Below are 19612 nucleotides of genomic sequence, written 5' to 3'. Positions count from 1 at the left end.
CCTGCCTCCACAGAGCCCAGTCACCTTTGTCTGGAGATGTCATCTCCCAGCTGCGCTGCTGGGCTGGGTTTTCAGGTCACTGCTTCAGTGAGCACCAGCTCACACCCATGCACACTCGGCTCTGGTACTGGCTGGAGCTAGAGCTTGCACGCGCCTTACCCCCAGGTGAAGGCTCAGATCTGGACAAAAGTCTGTGACTCCCAGAGAAGGGGTGGGCAGGGAGGACATCATCCCCATGGCGGGGAGGAGCTAGATGGAGCACATGCCCAAGGACTCCTGGACAGGACCCCAGTGGCCAGACGGGGTCCTGCAGGACTGCTGCCTCCGCAGAGATGTTCTGGTAACCCCTCCCCCCAGCACTATGCAGACACCACTCAAGACTACAATGCAGCCCTGGTGACCCCACAACCCTGGTGTGGGCTTCCCTTCAAGTCGGGAATGCAGGCCTGGAAGGAGTTGGGCCTGGGGCGAGGGGTGGCCCCAAGCAATTCCCGTGAGCCACAGGCTGCCCCGGAGACTTCCACATCCTTCCTGTGCCTGGGCAACCCCAAGAATCCGCACTGGTCAGGGGAGGATTTGTGCAAAAATGCAGCTGGAGCTGGAGGGTGAAGGATAGTAGGATTTTTTTTTTAAGTTTTTAATTGCAAAGTTAATTTTCTCCAGCGTATATTTAGACATTTTTGACAGGATGAAGTAAGATGCTTCCCCAGCTGGCCTCCCCACACACTGGCTAATCCCATTGCTGCTTGTTCCTTCCCTGCCCGGTCCTCCTGCCCAAGGGTCTTCCTTCTGCCACCCGACTGCAGACTGTGATGGGTGGGGGGCACAGGCAGGATTCAGAGGAGGGGGTTTCTGCTATCCCCTGAAATCACAGAAATACTTATTAATGGGGGTGGAGGGAAGCGAACTCCTTTAGGAGATTAGAGGTGGCAGGCCACAGGTAAACGGCCATGGTACAAACAGTGGTTCGGTCAACACCCCCACCCCACCCAGCACTGGCCTCTCTCATCCTCTCCATCTTCCACCCCAGCTTTATACAATAATCTGATCCAGTCGGAAGAAACGAGGCACAAATGCTGCTCCAACCCATACTGGCTGTGCGACCTTGGCCAGCGCCTTGACCACAGTGGGCCTCAGTTTCCTCATTTGTATTGTGCGCCTGTCCCCAGCGAGACTTAATTGAGACCCGGCTTGTAGGGCGCTCAGCACAGAGCTGCACAGGAGGAAGCTCGCTGCAAGGTGGCTGTCGGCATTGGGTACCCGGGTGAGGCCAGAGGGCGCGAGGGGAGGGCTGGGGGTCGCCCAGGATCCCGCCGCGCGACCACGGCGTCTCCGCCCTCTGCGCCGCGGTGACATAGAAGTCCTGGGCGCGGGCCCGTGGTCCGCAGCGGCGGGCATCCTCGGGCGACCGCACCTGGGCGCCCGGCACAGAACGGGTGCGGGGCTGGGCCAGGGCCGCCGGGGGAGCGAGTGGGGCGGGGCCGCGGCGCCCGCTCCCTCCCCGCCGCCCGCCGCCTTCTCCGCCTCCCGCCGCCCGGGCTCAGAGCGGCGGCAGCAGCGGCCGCGGCGACAGCTCCGGCTCCCGCTCCCGATCGGCCCTGCGCTCCCGGGCCCGCGCCCCGACCCCGCCGCCGCGCCTGCCGGGGGCCTCGGGCGCCCCCGCCGCCCGCCTCACGCTGAAGTTCCTGGCCGTGCTGCTGGCCGCGGGCATGCTGGCGTTCCTCGGTGCCGTCATCTGCATCATCGCCAGCGTGCCCCTGGCGGCCAGCCCCGCGCGGGCGCTGCCCGGCGGCACCGACAACGCTTCGGCCGCCGCGGGCGCCGCCGCGTCCCCGGGCCCGCAGCGCAGCCTGAGCGCGCTGCACGGCGCGGGCGCCTCGGCCGGGCCCTCAGTGCTGCCCGGGGCGCCGGCGGCCAGCGCGTACCCGCTGCCACCCGGGCCGCTCTTCAGTCGCTTCCTGTGCACGCCGCTGGCGGCCGCTTGCCCGTCGGGGACCGAGCAAGGGGACGCGGCGGGCGCGGGGCCGGGCGAGCGCGAAGAGCTGCTGCTGCTGCAGAGCACGGCGGAGCAGCTGCGCCAGACGGCGCTGCAGCAGGAGGCGCGCATCCGCGCCGACCAGGACACCATCCGCGAGCTCACCGGCAAGCTGGGCCGCTGCGAGAGCGGCCTGCCGCGCGGCCTCCAGGACGCCGGGCCCCGCCGCGACACCATGGCCGACGGGGCCTGGGACTCGCCCGCGCTCATCCTGGAGCTGGAGGACGCCGTGCGCGCCCTCCGGGACCGCATAGACCGCATCGAGGTGAGCGCCGCGCGCCGTCGGGGAGCCGCCGGGGTGGGAGGGGCCGCCGCCCGCGTGCAAGGGCGCCAGATGCCCGCGCCACACCCGCGGATCTCGGAGCCTCAGATCTGCTGTCTGTGTAACCGGAGGATCTTTCCTTGCGGGCGAGGCGGGAGGGTTGCTGCCAGGAGCAAGCAGGTGTCTGGAACGGTGACAGCGGCTCCTGGAGCGCGCCAGAAAGGCTCAGTCCCTTTTCTCTCCATGCACCTCCCGGAGTCTCAGTTTCTGCGACTGTAAAATGGGTATAACGGCGTCCCCTTGTAGTGGAAATTGAACGTGTGTGGAAATGCTTGGCACGTATGAAGATCTCATTAAATGTCCGTTTCCTTCTCCACGAACCCCCAAACAGCTCCAGTCCCACTCCTCGGTCAGGTGAGAAGAGGCACTGGCCAAGACTCAGAGTTCCCCTCGCATGCCAACGAGCCGAGAACAGAGTGCCCATAAGACAAACCTGGGTGCCCCTCACCCTCTCTCACTCTTGAAGGGGCTGGGGCTGTGGACCTGAGGGAAGCAGCTCAGAGGCCAGGTCCCGCCTCAGATACTTGGAAGGACACAGCTATCGGGTGGGGAATGGATGGCGATGGGGGACCCACCCTGCTGCCTCCTCCTCCTCCACTCACCTTTTCCAGATTTTCCCGGCCCAAGTTCTGGGTCAGGCATGGGTGGTCTGAGGCAGCAGCCTGCTTCTCTTGGGTGTGATGAACAAACAGCAGGAAGACCCTGGCCATCCCCAGGCATGGAAGTGGACCACAGGAAGGGGGTAGCCTGGTGGAAAAGGGGGAGAAGGTGACAGCACCTCCGCTTTCCAATCTGAGTGCCACCAGGCAAGGCGAGGACGGAGAGAGGAAGGAAGTAAATGTGGGGCCCCCACGGCTCCTTCAGGAAATCCCAGGGCAAGCAGCACAGGGGATGCCCACCAGAGGGTTGGCGGTGCCCCTGACCAGCAGTCCTCTAGCCGGCTAAGGGCAGAACCCTCCCCAGGGTGTCAGAGTCATGACTCACAGCACTGCAGCCGCCCTCTGATCCCCTTACAGGTGGGAAAACCCAGCTCAAAAACCTCCTCAAGTGAGGAGAAGAGAGGGAGGAAGCCAGTCCAGCACCCTCTCCCCTGATTCCACCTGGGCAGTGTAAGGACATTACCAGGGATAAGCTTAAACTCCAAAGCAAAAGGGAGCCTGGGTTTCTTCACCTGTGAAATGGGCATAACAGTAGCATGTGCCTCACCAGGTGGCAGAGGATTGAGTGAGTCTACCTGATGTGAAAGGACCCGGAACCGTCTCTGGCACAGAGGCACGCTCAGGCAATTTGAATGAATGCTATTCTGATCATTGTGCTATAATATAATCAATTTTAAAAAAGCAATCAAAAATAAAAATGGAAACAAACTCTTCTTTTAGGAAAACAGATTTTATTCATGTTAAATAATTAATGTCCAGTCAACGTCCTTTGGCCTCTCTTAGCCCCCACCCCCATGCCCAGATGGCACGGGCATCTCCTCCCATGTGTGGGCTGGCAGGCTGGGCTGGCCTGGATCTGTTCCCCAGCACCCGCAGCTCTTGGCAGGGTGGGCTCCCCTCGGGAGAACCCACTGAGGCCAGGGGATCCTGGCGGCTGGGATCTGGCGCAGGTTGGCCTTCCAGGCAGGGGGCCGGGCTTCCCCACATACACCTTCTCATTTTTTCTGTGTGGTCGACAGGAAGAAACAAAGGCGGGTGGCCTCCTGGCCGCCGGGGCTGTCTTCTGAGGCTGGCGGGGGCCAAAGCCAGTCTCAGGGGGCCTTTGGCAGGGGCCCACGAATATGGGGTCAGGCTCTGGCTCTCAGGTGGGACCATGAAGCCAGCATCTAATTTCTCACTTCTCTTCCCATTCAGTATCTTCAGGAAGCCCCCAGATTTTTCAGGGTCTACCTCCTCTGCCACCAGTGTCCTGAAAGTGCTCTTGCTAATGTCCCCAGAATTGATAAGCAGCATAGAGACTTTCCTTTTCTTGCTGGGCCTGACAGCTGCCTCTCCCCCTGCCCCCTGCCTGCTCTGCCCGGCTCCTGTCTCCTGGCAGGGTCCACCTCCTGCATGGTGTGTGCCCCTCTTGGCTGGCCTGTCCCTTTCCCTGCATGAACCTAGCCACATCTGGAAGCTTCCAGCACCCTTTCCACAATGGGCCAAACCAAATCTCAGTTCTGGCCCCAACTTCCTTCCCAGCTCCAGACCCGGGGGTGTGGACACCACCTGAGCTCCTGCTCCTGGCCTCCCCCCTCCTGACCGCCCTTGTTCTCCCTGCTCCAAGGGCCCACTCGCTCTGGACTCATCTCCCGTGCACCTTGCAGCAGCAGCCTTTTTGCTGGTGTCCCACCTCCAGGTCCCCCCTCCTCCAGGCAGCCCCAGGGGTCCCCCTTATATCGCTAGAGGGGCTCCCCTGGGGTGCAGTCTCCAGGCTGCAGTTTGGGACTCTGCTGTGCTTCCAGCCTTACCTCTAGCTCTTCCTACCTCTGCCTGGGTCACCCCAGCACTTCCTGCTCCCCATCTAAGAGTCCCTCCTGAGGTCACCTCCTCCCAGAGGGCTCCCGGATCATGCTCTGCCCACCCCACACCATGCCGTCCCTGCCCACCATCACCCATGCCTCTTGGACTCCCCCTCCCCTCCCAGCCACGCGCTACTAGAACCTTCTCCCCATAGACCTCAGGTGAAACCATCCTTTTGTGTATTATGTACACATGTATTTATTTATTGTTGTTCATTGAAAAAGTCAAAGGTTTGGGGGAATTTCATTTAATTCCATTTTCTCCCTTTCTGCAGCCCCCCTAAGTCCCAAACATGCGCAGTGAGCTGCTGTGTAATTAGCATGTTAATGACTGACAGTTCCCTGGGACTCACCTTCCAGCGCTTTCTCTCCTCGGTCACTTGACGGGCTCCTGTTGCTGGGCTGTTGCCATGGGCTGTATCTACTTGTTTTTCTTCTAGATTCTCATTGTCACATCAACTTGATGTACAGTTGTTTCCTTTTTAAGTCTGTTGAATCATTTCTCTCACTGAATTCCCAGGAGTCACATTACTGGGTCAGAAGATATTGACTTTGATCCTGGGGATAGAACCCAGGACCTCACAGGCGCTAGGCAGGTGCTCACCACTGAGCTACATCCCCAGTCCCTTTCTTTTTTCTTTTTTTTCCTTTGAGGGGCTGGGGATTGAACCCAGGGCCTTGTGCATTCGAGACAAGCACTCAACCAACTGACCTATATCCCCAGCCCTGGCGTCAAACTTTTGATCCTCCTGCCTCAGCCTCCAAAGTAGCTTTTCAGCCTCCGATTATAGGTGTGTGATTTTTTTTTTTTTATGGCTCTGGCCAAGAACTACTTTCTAAGAGAGTTAGACCATTTACGTGGCAACTCACTGTGAATGCATGTCCCAGTATTTCATTTTTGTGCTAATTTATGTGCACAATGAAACTTCAAGGCTGATTTAGCGTTTCTTTGACATAAACCCCACCCTTAACCCAGCCTGGCAAGATGATTGCCTTCCCCCATCCTGAAGTAGGAGCCATAGCAAGGAATATCCTGCTGCTGACCACAGGAGACGTTGGATTCAGGGAAGCCACAATTTCTGCTGTATCCGAAATCAGTGCTAGTGCCAGGTGTGGTGGCGCACACCTGTAATCCCAGCAAGCTCAGGAGGCTGAGACAGAGGATTGTGAGTTCAAACCCAGCCTCAGCAAAATGAGGCACTAAGCAACTCAGTGAGACCCTGTCTCTACATAAAATACAAAATGGGGCTGGGGATGTGGCTCAGTGGGCGATTGCCCCTGAGATCAATCCCTGGTACCTGCCAAAAAAATCAATGATAGCAATTATAAGTCACAGTTACTGAGCACTTACCCTGCATCAGGAACTATGCATTATCTCATTTAATCCTTCTAAAATCTCTATGGGGAAGTACTATTCTATCCTCCTTTTACAAAGAAACAGCTGTTTAGAGAGGTTAAAAAATTTGCCCCAGGTCCCATAGCAGTGGAGCCTGGATTTGATCCATGCAGTGTCTGGCTCCAGAGCCCAAATTCTTTGATTAACGCCAGACTCATCTGCAAGGGTCAGATGCAAGAAAGAAAGACAAGTGAGGGCAGTGCCCATTGCTGGATACTGTGCTAGACCACGTTGGCCTTAGAACACTCAGAACAAGAGAGGGCCAGGCCAGAGCTCAAAGGCACGTCCTCCAGCCATTGAAATAATCCGGGGCCTCACTGTGCTGTTCATGATAATGGCAACTTAACGAGGCACTTGCAACATACCTATTAGCTTGTCAGTCTTCAGTCCTATGAAGTAGGCCACACGCAATCCCATCTTACACAGGGGCCTGGAGGCTCCGAGTCTGAGGGGCACACCCACACCGGGGCCAGATGCTCCCTGACTCCCTTCCAGCTCCAGATAACTTCTGCTCTGGGAAGGCTGCTGGGCAGGGCTGAGTCCTTGCTTTGACTCTCCTTTTCCGGGCCTCAGTGTCCTTGCCTGTAAGATGAGAGGAGGGGGCTAGGTGAGGCCCACTTTGGAGTCCCTGAACCTCCCACTCCAGCTGATGGTGGCCCTTCACTCTAGGAAGAAGCCTGGACTCTAAGTTTCTGCATTTGCTTTTTGTGGTCCTGGGGGTTTAACCCAGAGGAGCTCGACCACTGAGCCACATCCTTGGTCCTTATTTTTTCAAGATTGCATCTCACTAATTGTCCAGGCTGGCCTCGAATTTGCCATTCTCCTGCCTCAGCCTCCTGAGCCACTGGGATTATAGGCCACGGCACCTGCTGAAGCCTGGCTTCTTAAATCCCACCTCTCCGACCTGCTTGCTGTGACCTCAGAAAACTCCTTCTCCTCTCTGACCCCCAGTCTCCCATCTGTCAAATGGGAAGGGCCAGCCTGTGTCCTTATAGTTCATACCTGCCCGTCTCCTCTGGGAGGGGAAACCCTTCCCTGCTGTTTCAAGCTGGCAGGAGCCACTTGGGCAGAAGGCAGAGTGTCCCCTGTGGATATCTTAGATCCAAAACATGGAAAAGCTCGTCCATGGTGCTTTCGAAGGACACAAATCCTATGTGGACAGCTCCTGGAGATGGTGCACGGGTACATCCCTGAAAGCACCCCCAGATCAAAGCTAAGACCCCCCGGCATACCAGAAGGCTCCCTCCTGCCCCTCAAAGTCAACACCTCCCCACAGGCCCTTCCTAGTCCACCCTTTGGGGTCCATCTTGCTTGTACTTGAACTCGGGCCTCCTTTGTGCCTGGGTTTTCCATTCTACATCACACCTGGGACATCAGTCTCCAGGCATGTGCCCAGGGCTCCTGGGGGTTCACTGCCGGGTGATGTCCCGCACTTTAATTCACTCACCTCTTCTTCTGCCGGTGGGCATTCGGGTTGTTGCTGATGTCACAAATAAAGCTGCTTTGGACATGTTGGTGACATCTTTCGGTGGCTGTCAGCCCTGGTTCTCCTGCATTCATCTATCCCCAGAAGTGGGACGTCTGGGTGGCAGGAGCGGTTATATTTAGCGCCGGGGGTACTGCCAAATGTGTTCCCAAAGTGGCGGTGAGAGTTTACACGCCCACCTGCATTTGAGCCTCGCCAGCCTGGGCCTGGTCATTTTCAGACACCCCTGTCGTGGTGGGCGTGGAGTGGGCCCACGTGGTTCTAATCTGGGTGGTCCTGGTGACTCCTGCTTAGCTGTGTATTGCCCGTGGGAGGTGGGGTGAGGTCAGAGGTCAGTGCTCCTCACCGGGGGAGGCATAGGTTGGGGTCTTTCCTGGACAGCCTTGGGTGCACCAGCCCCGTGGAACTCCGGGGACCAGGAGTGAGGTGCTCAACCCAAAGTGGAAGCTCCTGGAGATGGTGTCCCCACAACCCTGGTTTAACTCCAGGGGAAACTGAGGTTCCCAGAGGCACAGGGCTTGCCAGGGCCACCCAGTGTGGCAGAGGTTGATCCAGGGCCACCCCAGGTCTGGGTGTGGGTCCCAGAAGGTGTGTGGGCAGGCAGGACCTGGGAGGAAGTTCTATCGCCTTCTGGAAGCAATAGCTTGATTTGAAGTCCTTAGAGGGGACAGGTGACAGAGGCTGGGGAGGCTGGGTCCTAACCACACTCTGGGGACTCTGGGCCCACAGGGACACATGCACCCTTCTGCAGCTCCAGAGAGAGTCTTGTCCCCTTTCGTGTCCTCTTTGCCTGTTTGTCTTCTCAAGACAGCTCCAAGCTGGCACTGGGGACCAGGATGACAGAACCCAGTCTGGCCCCTGCCCCTGGCTCTCCAGGCTGGGCTGGGGGAGTCAGGAAGCTTCTGGGTGTGTTCCTGAGGAGGAAGGTGGACAGCAGGGCGGGGCGCATGGCTCCCACTGGGCTCCTTGAGAGGCCTCCCAGGCCCCACCCTGGTCTCTGTGGTGCCGTCGCCCTGTGCTCTGGCCACACGTGCAGCAGCTGCCTCTGTGCCACGGGGTTGTGCCACGTGAGCACCCAGGGCAGGCATGGGGTCTTCCTCTCCTTAGGGACACAGCAAGCAGCAGCAGCGATGAGATGCCCCTGTGCCCCAGCCTTCCAGCCCCTACTGCCCTCCCTTTCACAGACAGTGACACAAAGGAGGCTCAGAGACATCCAGACGCTTGCCTACTTGTTCTGCTGGCACTTTGATCCATTAACCCAGGTCCAGGACCCAGACTCCTGCCCCTCAATAATAGCAAAGAATAATAAGAATAGTTATGACCATTTGCCAGTCACTTATGTGCCGGGCTGTCCATCTATTCTCTCATTTTATCATTACTTATGTTCCCAAAGGTAGGCATTGTTAGAACCCACATCTTACAGATGAGGAGACTGAGGGTCAGAGTGGTTGAACAACTTGCCCAAGGTCACAGATCTAGTATCAAGGAGCCTAGAAATAATGCAGACCTGTGTGGTGTCCATAATAGGAACACAGTTGACAGATGGATGAATGAGTGAATAAAATGAATGAGCGATCTGCAGCTCTGCCAGAGAAGCCCTCAGGGTCGCTTCTCTCCCTTCGGAGCATCTTAGCTCAGGCATCAGGGAAGCTGCCATCTGGAGGGGGGCAGGCACTGGGCAGGGTGGGGGGCGGGGAGAGTGTTCTTGGAAGAAGGAACAGCATGTGCGGAGGCCTTAGGAGGGAGCTCAGTTGGGGGAGTTGGGGCAGCTGGGGACTTTGGGTGGGCGTGACAGACAGCCTGCTGGGTGTGAGTGTGGTCCTGTAGTGGGGTCAGAGACCAGAGAGGGACTTTATTATGGGGAAGAGGCTACTGAAGGATTTTAGGCAGGAGACCAGCGCGGCTGGACTGAGTTTAGGTGGCGGCCTCTGGCTGCTTTGCGAAGGGACACAGCCACAGCGGGATCCCAGCCCAAGGGACCCGGCCTGCGCTGGAGGAGACAAAGGGCTGGGCGACGCCAAGGAAGACACAAGACGCGGGGCTGGATTCTGCCGTCAGGCGCTCTGCTTCGGGATTTTGTTTTCGGTTTTTTTAGTCTCTGGAGACGATTTCAGATCAGGGGTGTAAGTGTGGCCAGCCCCTGGGGACCCGGAGCGGTGGTCCCAGAGCCCGCCGCGCCGGCCCCGCCCCCTGGGGGCCCGCCGTCCTGATTGGCTGGTGTCAGCCCCGCCTTTCCAGGCGGCCGCCTCAGTCCCGCGTCCGGGCCGCGCTACGAACAGGTCAGGAGTTGGAGACGGACAGTGGCCCCTGCCAGGGAGAGTTGAGTGGTGTTGGCCAGTAACGGGCCGGCCCTCCTGCAGCCCTTCGGTGCCAGCTGTACCCTACCCTCCTCCAGTCGCCCGTCCAACCGTCACGATGCCATGAGACAGTAGTGTCATTGCGCCCTTTCTGCCTGGGGGAGACTGAGGCCCCGCACCCCGCCACGGCAAGGTCGTCCAGTGGTGGAGCCAGGGCGGATGCCGGGCAGGACTCACATAGGACGTGGGGTGCTTGGTTGGGAAGGTGGGGGTGTGACCCACCCTGCCCTGCCGCCTCCAGAGCCCGCCCTGTGCTCAGCCAAGCAGGGGTGGCCTGTGCCTTCAAGGCAGCCGAGGCAACCAGCGCAGTGCCCACTGGGCCAATCAACCATCTGAGACCCACACCCTCAGGGCAGCACTGAGGAGTGGACACAGTTCCCTGGGTGGTGGAGGCCTTGGCGGAGTGTGTGCTCAGAGCGTCCCTAGAGCAGTACTCGGCATGCCCGGAACGCGCCCTCTTGGCATTCCTGGTACCGAGTGCCCAGGAGCCCCACACACTAGCGGCTGAGCTGGACTCTCCTGGGCTCTGCTCCAGGCCCAGGAAACTTACCCTAAACTCCACCTGCACTCCCAGCAGGACGGCCACGGCTCCAAGCCCCACTTTCCTGCCTCATCAGGAGCTGAGTGGGGCGGTGGCGTGGTCATCACCCCCTCTCTCCCACACCATCTCAGGCCAGGGGCCCACTTGGCAGCTGGCCGGGAGCCCACGCAGCATAGCGAGCGCCCGCAGCAGATGGCAAGGGGGGTGGGGGAGTGGTGTTCTGATTCAGGCGCTGGGGTGGGGAGGGGCTGTGCGTGATGGGGAGCCCACCTCCTCCCTGGAACACGTGGCCACCCCCCAGCTGGCATGCATCCTGAGGGGGCAGTGGATCAGCATTAGTGTAAATAGCCGGTGTCCCCCCTGTCCTGATGCCCAGCTAGAGAGGCATTGGCTCCAGCGGCACCAGGCAATGCAGAAGCACTCCTGCTTCAGTGTCCCCAGCAGTTCAAAGGGGTCCTGAGAGTGTCACTTTCGGTGAAAGCGTGAAGATTTATTAACTGCACGGGAAGTGTCAGGTCTGGCCTGACCTGCGGTCTCCCGGGTGCGCACTCTTTCCAAGTGTGGCACGGAGGCTGGTGGGGAACTGGGAGCAGATCAGAGGGTCAGAGCCGGGGGCGGGGGTCTCTGCCACGGCCTTCTCAGCTCTGAGGAGGGGCACCCCTGTGAGCTAATCGCCACAGGCCAAGCCGGACATACTGAGAGGCCCACCCACCCATCCCCACTTCCCCCAGCCCAGGGACCACGAGGGCATTTGGAAGGGTGGGCAGCTGTGACCTCTAAGGTGGCCGGGGTCTCCCTGCCCCACTGCTTCATGGGGTCTCCTGGACCTTTTCAGAGGCTGGAATAGGGAGGTCGAGCTCAGTCCCTCCCCCCGCCACCAGATGGAGCGGGGCTGAATTTGCACTGGTACAGACCCCAAGGCCACCTCATCTTTCCCACAGGAGCCTCTCAGCAGAGCTTGGGGACAGACAGGACAGAGCAGTGGCAGGACAAGTGTCCAGAACAGCCAGGTGACAAATGATGCCTAGTGAAGATAGTGGAGTGGGGCTGCCAGGGGACTCCTCTGCTGCCTGCTCCCGAAGTGACAGTGGGTGACTCTCACCCCAGTTTCCCTGCCCACAAAATGGGGACACTGATGGTATCTTCATCACAGACGTGTTACATGGATCAGTGGGTGACTGTTGGCGAGAGGCCTGTTGGGCCTGAGCCAGAGAGACAGCACCGTCCCACCTGGCCCAAGCCGCGCGTCATGCCCCAGCACCCACTCTGGCCAGGCTCTGGGTGGGACCCTCCCTGCGGGACCCCCCCCCCGCCCCCGCAGGCCATCACTCACCCTGCACAGCCTGCAGCGAGCGTGCCAAGGCCCCGTCCTGCAGACAGGAGCAGTGGTCCCAGGTGGTCGGCCACCTGCTCCTGCTCTCTGGGCACAGTGCCAGGGAGCTGGTCCCTCCAGTTCCTTGACATGAGGCCACCCCAGTATTCACGGGGTCAGCTCCCATTGAAACATGGGACACACTTATCCTCCTGCCACGTGGCTAAAAACAGGGACATGCCTGTCACCCAGTAAATGACCAGCAAGGCTGGGGCTGGGCTGATGAGGCTGAGAGGGTCATCTCTGCTTGTCCCAAGCTCCAGAGGCAGCCCCTGGCAGTTTGGGGCACTCACGAGATGGCAGGTCCTGGGCTTTCTGTGTCGCTGTATCTCTACCAGCCTAAATGGGGGCCCAGCATGTAGTAGGTGCTCAGTGAGTGAACTGTGAGGATTTGAGGAACTCAAGTCTGGGTCCCAGGCCTGGGGACAGGGCCATGACCAGGCAGAGCGGGAACTGCCCAGGAGCATGGAGGAGACAGGAAACCCCTGGGAGCGCGGATGTTCAGTTTGTTCCTAGAAGCTATTAGGAATTCTTAATCTCTGACTGATTTCCTGTGACGTGTCTGCCAGAGACTGTCCCCCAAGAGTCTGAAGCCGCAGCCTTACCCATCTCCCTCCACCAGGAGAGGGCAAGAAGAGCTCCCTGCTCCCTGCCCCAGTTCTCCTTCCGGCTGGGACCTTATGGCAGGACAGGAGGGGCTCTGAGCACTCGGTCCCCATCCTGAGCTGGGTGAAGTGAGTCCCCCACCCCAAACACCGTGTCCCAGGCAGTAATCGCAACAGCAGGCTGCCTGTTGGCGTTGGCCCTCAGTGCCCCACAGCCCTGCCAACTGGGTGCCATTGTCTGGGGAGAAAGTAAGTTCAGCGAGCTCGGGATTTCCCAGGGCCACGGGGCAGGCTGCCTCCAAGCTGGACTTGAGTCCGGGGACATCAAACTCCAGTCTGGGATCTTCTTCCTCCAAAGGCTGTGCCCCAGAGTCCTGTTCCAGAAGACCCTGGCTTATGCCTCTGGGTCTGCCTTGATGGCAGTGCCACGTGCAGAGAGCCAACGCCCCTGGGGGCAGTGGACACGGCCCAGCAGGCTGACCCCGACTGGTGCCTGGGTGTGAGCAGTGAGTAGAGGGGCCCGGCCCCAGCACTCCCAGGCCTCGGCAGAGCTGTGCCAGCCCCCGTGGCTCTAGTGACAGGCCACCCAGGCCTTGCTAGCTAGAAGGCCGACAGACCCGCGGAGGCTCGGCCGCTGGCTTCTCTAAGACAGTGGGCGTCCAGGTGCCTGAGGCTTCCCTCTCCGTCCCGCGGCCTCACCTTCCCTCCTTCTCTCCCTCTGAGCAGCAGGAGCTCCCAGCCCATGTGAACCTCTCGGCCGCCCCAGCCCCCGCCCCCGTGGTGCCCACCACCCTGCACTCCAAGATGGACGAGCTGGAGGGGCAGCTGCTGGCCAAGGTGCTGGCGCTGGAGAAGGAACGCGTGGCCCTCAGTCACAGCAGCCACCAGCAGCGGCAGGAGGTGGAGAAGGAGCTGGACGCCCTGCAGGACCGTGTGGCTGAGCTGGAGCACGGTGGGTCCTGGGCCCCACGAGGCCCCGAGGTGCCAGGTCCACCCTGAGCTCGTGCTTTCCAGAGGCTAAAGCTGGATGGGATGGTGGGGAGGAGGCTGGGAGTACAGAGTAAGTGGGGGACAGTATCATCAGACCTAAGTTATCATTGACAGTTGAGGAGTGGGCTAAGCGCACGACATGTCAGCTGTCAGTCCTCACAAACTGCACAGGGATTTTCACAGGCGAGGAAACTGAGGTTCAGAGGTCAAGTGACTTGCCCAAGGTCACACAGCCAAAAAGTGGAGGATTGAGACCTTTATCCAGTTCTGTTCGACTCCACCGTCATGCATTTAAACACCCACCAAATAACACCTGCAGCAACTACCAGGCCTGGCCCTGCTGGGAAGGCAGAGCAGCATAATAGATGGTGTCAGGTGTGGGCATCAGGAGGGCTCGCTCCAGGCTCCATATCTGTCACTGGCTTACTCTGTGACCTGGGAAGGTCACTTATTTCCCCAGGCCTGTTCTTCTCATCCAAGAAATGGGGGTTTAGGACTCCTGAGATCTCATGGGCCTTTTAGACTTGAAACCTTGTGGAAACAAGTTGGGGAGCAGGAGAAACCATTGGCGGAAGGAACTGAGGCCCAGAGAGGTCAAGTTGAACTTGTTGATGGTCACACAGCCTGGAAATGGCAGAGGGAGGATTTGAACTCAGGACATCTAGGTCCAGACCCCGGGGGTGGGGGTGGGCGGGCTTTCATCACGTATATCCCTTAGTCAGAGGCAGGGTAGAGAAGACCTGGTGGGAACGACCCGCTCGACGCCTGTGGGTGGCCGGGCGCCCCTAGCCCTCTTTCTGGAGCGCCTGTGCACCCAGCCCTTGCTGGCTGCTCTGACCCCGCCATGCCACCCCCCAGGGTCCTCGGCCTACAGCCCCCCGGACGCCTTCAAGATCAGCATCCCCATCCGCAACAACTACATGTACGGGCGCGTGCGCAAGGCGCTGCCGGAGCTCTACGCGTTCACCGCCTGCATGTGGCTGCGGTCCAAGTCCGGCGGCACCGGCCAGGGCACCCCCTTCTCCTACTCGGTGCCCGGGCAGGCCAACGAGATCGTGCTGCTGGAGGCTGGCCACGAGCCCATGGAGCTGCTGATTAACGACAAGGTAGGCAGGAGGGGCCCTGCAGTGCCGCCTTGCGACGGGTCAGCGCTGGAGCTCTGCCGATTCAGCACACATTAAATGCCTCCTGTGGGCCAGGCGGGTGCTGGGATGGCAAAGGCAATCCAGAGGTGGGCTGGCCAGGTCGGGTCGCTCCCGTTGTCTAGAGGAGCAGGGGAGGTCACAGACTCGTGGTGACTTCCCCAGTGGCCCAGCTGTGGGGGCGGGGCTGGAGGTGCCCGTGCCCAGGGCCTGCTCTGTTCTCCCAGAAAAAGAGAAAGAAGGAAGGGAGGCGCATGGACCGGCTTGGGGAGGGGCAAGGCTGAGGACTTCCCCCTCTGCCAGTTCCTTTGCCCTCCACTCTGTGGGGGAGACATGGCTGGGGCCATTCTGGGACCCGAGTGCCTGGTGGAAGCAAGTGCATGGCGCCCACTGAGTGAGGTGGCCATTCGCCTGCCTGGGCCTTGATTTCCCACCTGTGAGCAGGAAGGACAATAGTCCCTGCCCCTCAGGTTGTCATAGGAAGCAAGTGGCTTAACCTCACATAGAGGGTCTGAGCAGAGCCTGGCATTTAGCACGCCTTGACAATGTGAGCTCCGCTGTCACCCAAGGCACAGCGCTAAAAAGCTCTCTCCTGCTGCCACCCCAGCCTGCCCCACAGCCTGGGAGGCAGGTCCCTTCATTGTCCCCATCCTGCAAGGGGAGCAGAGAGACTCAGAGGGGAAGCCAGGCTTCCTGGCCACGCTGCTGGTGGAGGGCGAAGGTGTGATTTGGGGTTTTGGGCCCCAGAAGTCACCTCTTACCCCCTCCCTTGTTCTGCCTCCTCACACCCAGGCTCCCGTCCCCATGTCCCTTCCCCTGACCTGGCTGGAATACAGGGAAGGAGGAGTGATTGGCAGGGCAGGTGATGGAGGGGCAAGAAGAGGAACCTCTCATCTCCCCTGTTCCCTGCCAAAGTTCCTCCTCCTGCCTGACACACTGCTTTGGCCTTGCTGGTACAGTGATCCCTTAAGGTCCCCTGGAAATGCAGGCATCACATGTCACACCCACCTCTGACGAGCTCACAGCCATGCAGAGTCAGGAGGTGCCTCTCCTGGGTGTCGTGGGAGAAAAGGAAGGAGATGGGCCCAGGATATAGTGAATTTCTCTTGTGGCCCCAGAAGCTCCAAGACCGTCCAGGTAGCTGGGCTCCATCTAGACCCTGCCACCTTGCTCCCACCACCACCGGCTGGCTGCCATCCCTGGCCTTGCCCAGGACAGCCCAGGAGTTCAGCACCCTGGACAAGGCACCAGGCCTCTCACTTTCCTGCTGGGTGGTGCGTGGTTTGCCTGGCACAAAGTGGCCAGATACCACTGACCTTCCAGGTGTCCTCTCTTCCCATCTCCCCCTTCCTCTGGCCTTCACAGCCACTGTGTCTCCCCGTGGCCTCTGTACTACTTTGGCAGTGCTGACCCTGAAGTCCTGCCCTCCTGGGCAGGCACAGCTCACTTGAGGCCATGACCAGACCCATCTCCCCAGTGTCCAGAATCAGGCCTGGCACCAAGTAGGCCCCAGAGAGCGCATGGGATGAGGGAGCCCTTTGGGAGTGCCATGTCCACGTACTGCAAGTGCTGTCACCTCACAGGCCAAGCCCAGTCCCTCAGCAGAGGCCCCAGAGCTCGGTGATGAGTCTGAGGCTCGTGGTGAACTAACCGTGGCTTCCTGGCTGGAGGGAAAGACAGGGCTGCTGTTTGCCCTCCTTTGACCACTTCGCTTTACAGACGAGGAAACTGAGGTCCAAGGCGGGAAGAACAGCCTCCCTGGTCACACAGGGGGTTGGTGGCAGAGCTAGAGCCAGATACTGGCACCTGGCCTTGGGTCCATGGCCTCTTTTTTGCTGCCAGTGCCCCGGCCCCGGCTGTGTGTGGACATGGGGTGCTGCATGCAGGGGAGTGGGCCATGGGACACTGCCTCCACCCGCATGACCTTGTGGGCCTAGAAGCAGTGGAAGACCTGAACTGGACCGTAACTCGTGACCTGAGGGAAGCTGCTTGGTTAGGCTGTGGGGGAAGGGAGAGGGGTCAGCGGAACCCTGGGACGGGAGGGAGGCAGGTTCAGGACTTGGGCCAGTCCCTGGGTCTCCCAGCCCCACCCCCCTGCTCCAGCTTTGGGCCTGTGGCTCCCCTGACCTGGGTTGGGGGACCTGTGTCCAGGTGGCCCAGCTGCCCCTGAGCCTGAAGGACAACAGCTGGCACCACATCTGCATCGCCTGGACCACAAGGGATGGCCTGTGGTCTGCCTACCAGAACGGGGAGCTGCGAGGCTCTGGGGAGAACCTGGCGGCCTGGCACCCCATCAAGCCCCATGGGATCCTCATCCTGGGCCAGGAGCAGGTAAGGGTCGGACTGGTGTCAGGCTGGAGGCCCAAGAGCCTTCCCAGGGCCCCTGAGGGGAGAGGTAGGTATAGGGGACCTGAGAACACAGCAGTGACCATTCAGGCAGATCTCCCATTCTACAAATGGGCAGACTGAGGGCCAAAGACAGTAGGGACTGGCCAAAGGGACTGGGACCTTAGGGAGGACTAGAACCTCAAGGTGGGGCTATGTCCTTGGAGGTGGGGCTAGAACCTTGGAGGTAGGGGTAGAGCTTGGAGGTAAAGGGAGAACCTGGGGGTGGGGCTGGAACCTGGATGTGGGGCTAGAACCTTGAAGATGGTGCTAGAACCTTAGGGATGGAGCTAGAACCTTGTAAGTGGAGCTAGATCTGGAGGTGGGGCTAGGACCTTAGAGTGGAGCTTGGATGGAAGCAGAGCTAGGACCCTGGAGGCGGGACTAGGACCTAGAGGTGGGGCTAGAACCTGGAGGCGGGGCTAGGACCCGAAGGCGGGGCTAGGACCTGGAGGCGGGGCTAGGACCTGGAGGTGGGGCTAGGACCTGGAGGTGGGGCTAGGACCTGGAGGCGGGGCTAGGGCCTGGAGGCGGGGCTAGGACCTTGGGCAGGGCCTCCCGGGGAAGGGGCCTGGCTGCTGTCCTTTCTGCTCCCTCACGCCACACCTCTTTCTTCTCCCTGCTGCTCTCTTGGCCTAGGACACCCTCGGGGGCCGATTTGATGCCACCCAGGCCTTCGTCGGGGACATCACCCAGTTTAACCTGTGGGACCATGCCCTGACACCCGCCCAGGTCCTGGGCATTGCCAACTGTACTGGGCCGCTGCTTGGCAACGTCCTCCCCTGGGAGGACAAGCTGGTTGAGGCCTTCGGGGGTGCAACGAAGTCCTCCTTCGACGTGTGCAAGGGGCGAGCCAAGGCATGAGGGGCCACCTCGCCTGCCACCTGGGGGACCCCGGGGCGGTCCTTCCCTCCTCAGCCTGCCCACACTCTGGCCTCCCTCCTGCCCCTCCTGGCCATGTCTCCCATCCCTCTCATCTGTACACACACCTCCAGAATCCCTGCCCTTCGATGGGTCCCCTTGGCCTCCTGGGTGGGCACAAGCATCTCAACAGGCCAAGCCCGGGGACTCCAGGCCCCGCCCACCCTCCTGGCGTTACGTGGTGGCCTGACCTGCCCGCCCTCAGCAGCATCCCCTCGGGGTCGTGTATGGCGTGGCCTTCAGTACCTTTGTCCCCCAGGCTGCAGGTGGCCCCTTTCTCTCGGGGCCGCAGCAGGAGGTGGAAGGGGCTGATGCAGGCATTGGAGAGCAGACTGCCTCTCCCTCCTCTCCCGCTGCCCATGGAGGGCTGGGTCTGGACGAGCCGCCCACCCTTACCCCTCCTCCCTCCTGTGTGTGTGCAGTGGTGTGAATGTCGGTCCCACAACCAGGCTCACCCGCCTCAGTTTCCAGGACATTCCCTGCCCAGCCCCACCTGCAGGGCTGGAGTCCCATGGACCAGAGGCCACAGGACTATCGTCACTTCTTGTGTCCAGGGCTTGGTTCACTTTCTCTGGTCTGGAAGCAGCTTAAAGCAGAAGCGTCATGGCCCAGGACACTCCTTCTGCATAGCCCTGGGGAGGGAGGAAAATGCTGAGAGGGCCCTGCTGCTAACCTGCTGTGTGGTCTTCTATAAGTGCCTGCCCTCTCTGGGCCTAGTTTTCTCTTTGTGAGTTGAGGCCCTTGGTTTGGCCATTTCCGAGAGCTCTCCAGATGGATAGTGAGATGACGCCCCCACCTGACCAGGTGGATAGTGCAGAGAAAACCTGAGAACCCAGGGGCTTGGTAGGGGCAGGTCCTGGGACTGGGCATCAGATGGATCAGGCTGGACATGTGTCTCCAAGGGTCAAGGTTCAGGGTAAGGTTCAAGACAGAACAGACTCACACATGGATCCTAAGTATCAGCTCCTTCTGGGTCCTGCCAGCCTGGTACCCTTGCCTAAGAGTGTCACAAAGACCTTGAGTCCTCACCAGCTCCCCCAAGAGAGTGGAAGAATGTCAAAGCTGAGAAAAGCCATCGAGCCTCACCTCTTGCTGTGAGAAATGGGGAAGAACTCAGAGAGGGCAAGTATCTTGCACAGGATCACACAGCACAATGGGGCAGAGTCAGAACTAGAATCCAGAGCTTTTTGACTTCCTCTTCAGTGCTCCTTCCTCCACACCACACTTTCTTTGGGTCCAGTCCACACCTGAAAGGGTGGACATTTGAGAGGGCAGGATGCTTTCTAGCACGCCACCGGAACGTCTCCCTTCAGGCAACACCCAGACATCTTGGCACCCCAGGACGGGAGCATGAGCCCTGGGCACTGTGGCAGAAGGGACAGCTAGGGATGCACGTGTCCCTCCCAGGCATCTGAGCAATGGCACTGGTGCCTCTCACCCCACCTCTTGTTTCCTGCTCCGCTCTCCATGGCCGCTCAGCCTGAGCTGAGACGCGAGAGCCACAGGATGTGGGGCTCAGTGCCCTGGAAGTGTGTCCATGTCCTGGACTTGTGGCCTCCG

General features: G+C 60.0%; 1 protein-coding gene across 1 annotated transcript; it reads left to right on the top strand.

Annotated features, from left to right (window-relative positions):
- The first annotated feature begins 253 nt into the window (after positions 1-253).
- On the top strand, positions 254-18231 carry Nptxr (neuronal pentraxin receptor). The gene is made up of 6 exons (XM_077109275.1): positions 254-340; positions 1389-2300; positions 13341-13566; positions 14463-14710; positions 16898-17077; positions 17771-18231. The coding sequence occupies exons 1-6, from the start codon at positions 254-256 to the stop codon at positions 17993-17995; spliced, it is 1878 nt and encodes a 625-aa protein (XP_076965390.1). The 3' UTR covers positions 17996-18231.
- Positions 18232-19612: the final 1381 nt, after the last annotated feature.

This window comes from Callospermophilus lateralis, chromosome 4 (assembly GCF_048772815.1).
Source record: "Callospermophilus lateralis isolate mCalLat2 chromosome 4, mCalLat2.hap1, whole genome shotgun sequence".
NCBI classification, from domain to species: Eukaryota; Metazoa; Chordata; class Mammalia; order Rodentia; family Sciuridae; genus Callospermophilus; species Callospermophilus lateralis.
This window is presented reverse-complemented; position numbering and strand designations above follow the sequence as displayed.

Excerpts from the sequence above, each read along its gene's own strand:
- Nptxr (XM_077109275.1), top strand. The coding sequence starts at position 254 with ATGGAGCACATGCCCAAGGACTCCTGGACAGGACCCCAGTGGCCAGAC. Across the intron at positions 14,711-16,897 it reads AGCTGCTGATTAACGACAAG|GTGGCCCAGCTGCCCCTGAG; the intron begins GTAGGCAGGAGG and ends ACCTGTGTCCAG. Across the intron at positions 17,078-17,770 it reads TCATCCTGGGCCAGGAGCAG|GACACCCTCGGGGGCCGATT; the intron begins GTAAGGGTCGGA and ends CTCTTGGCCTAG.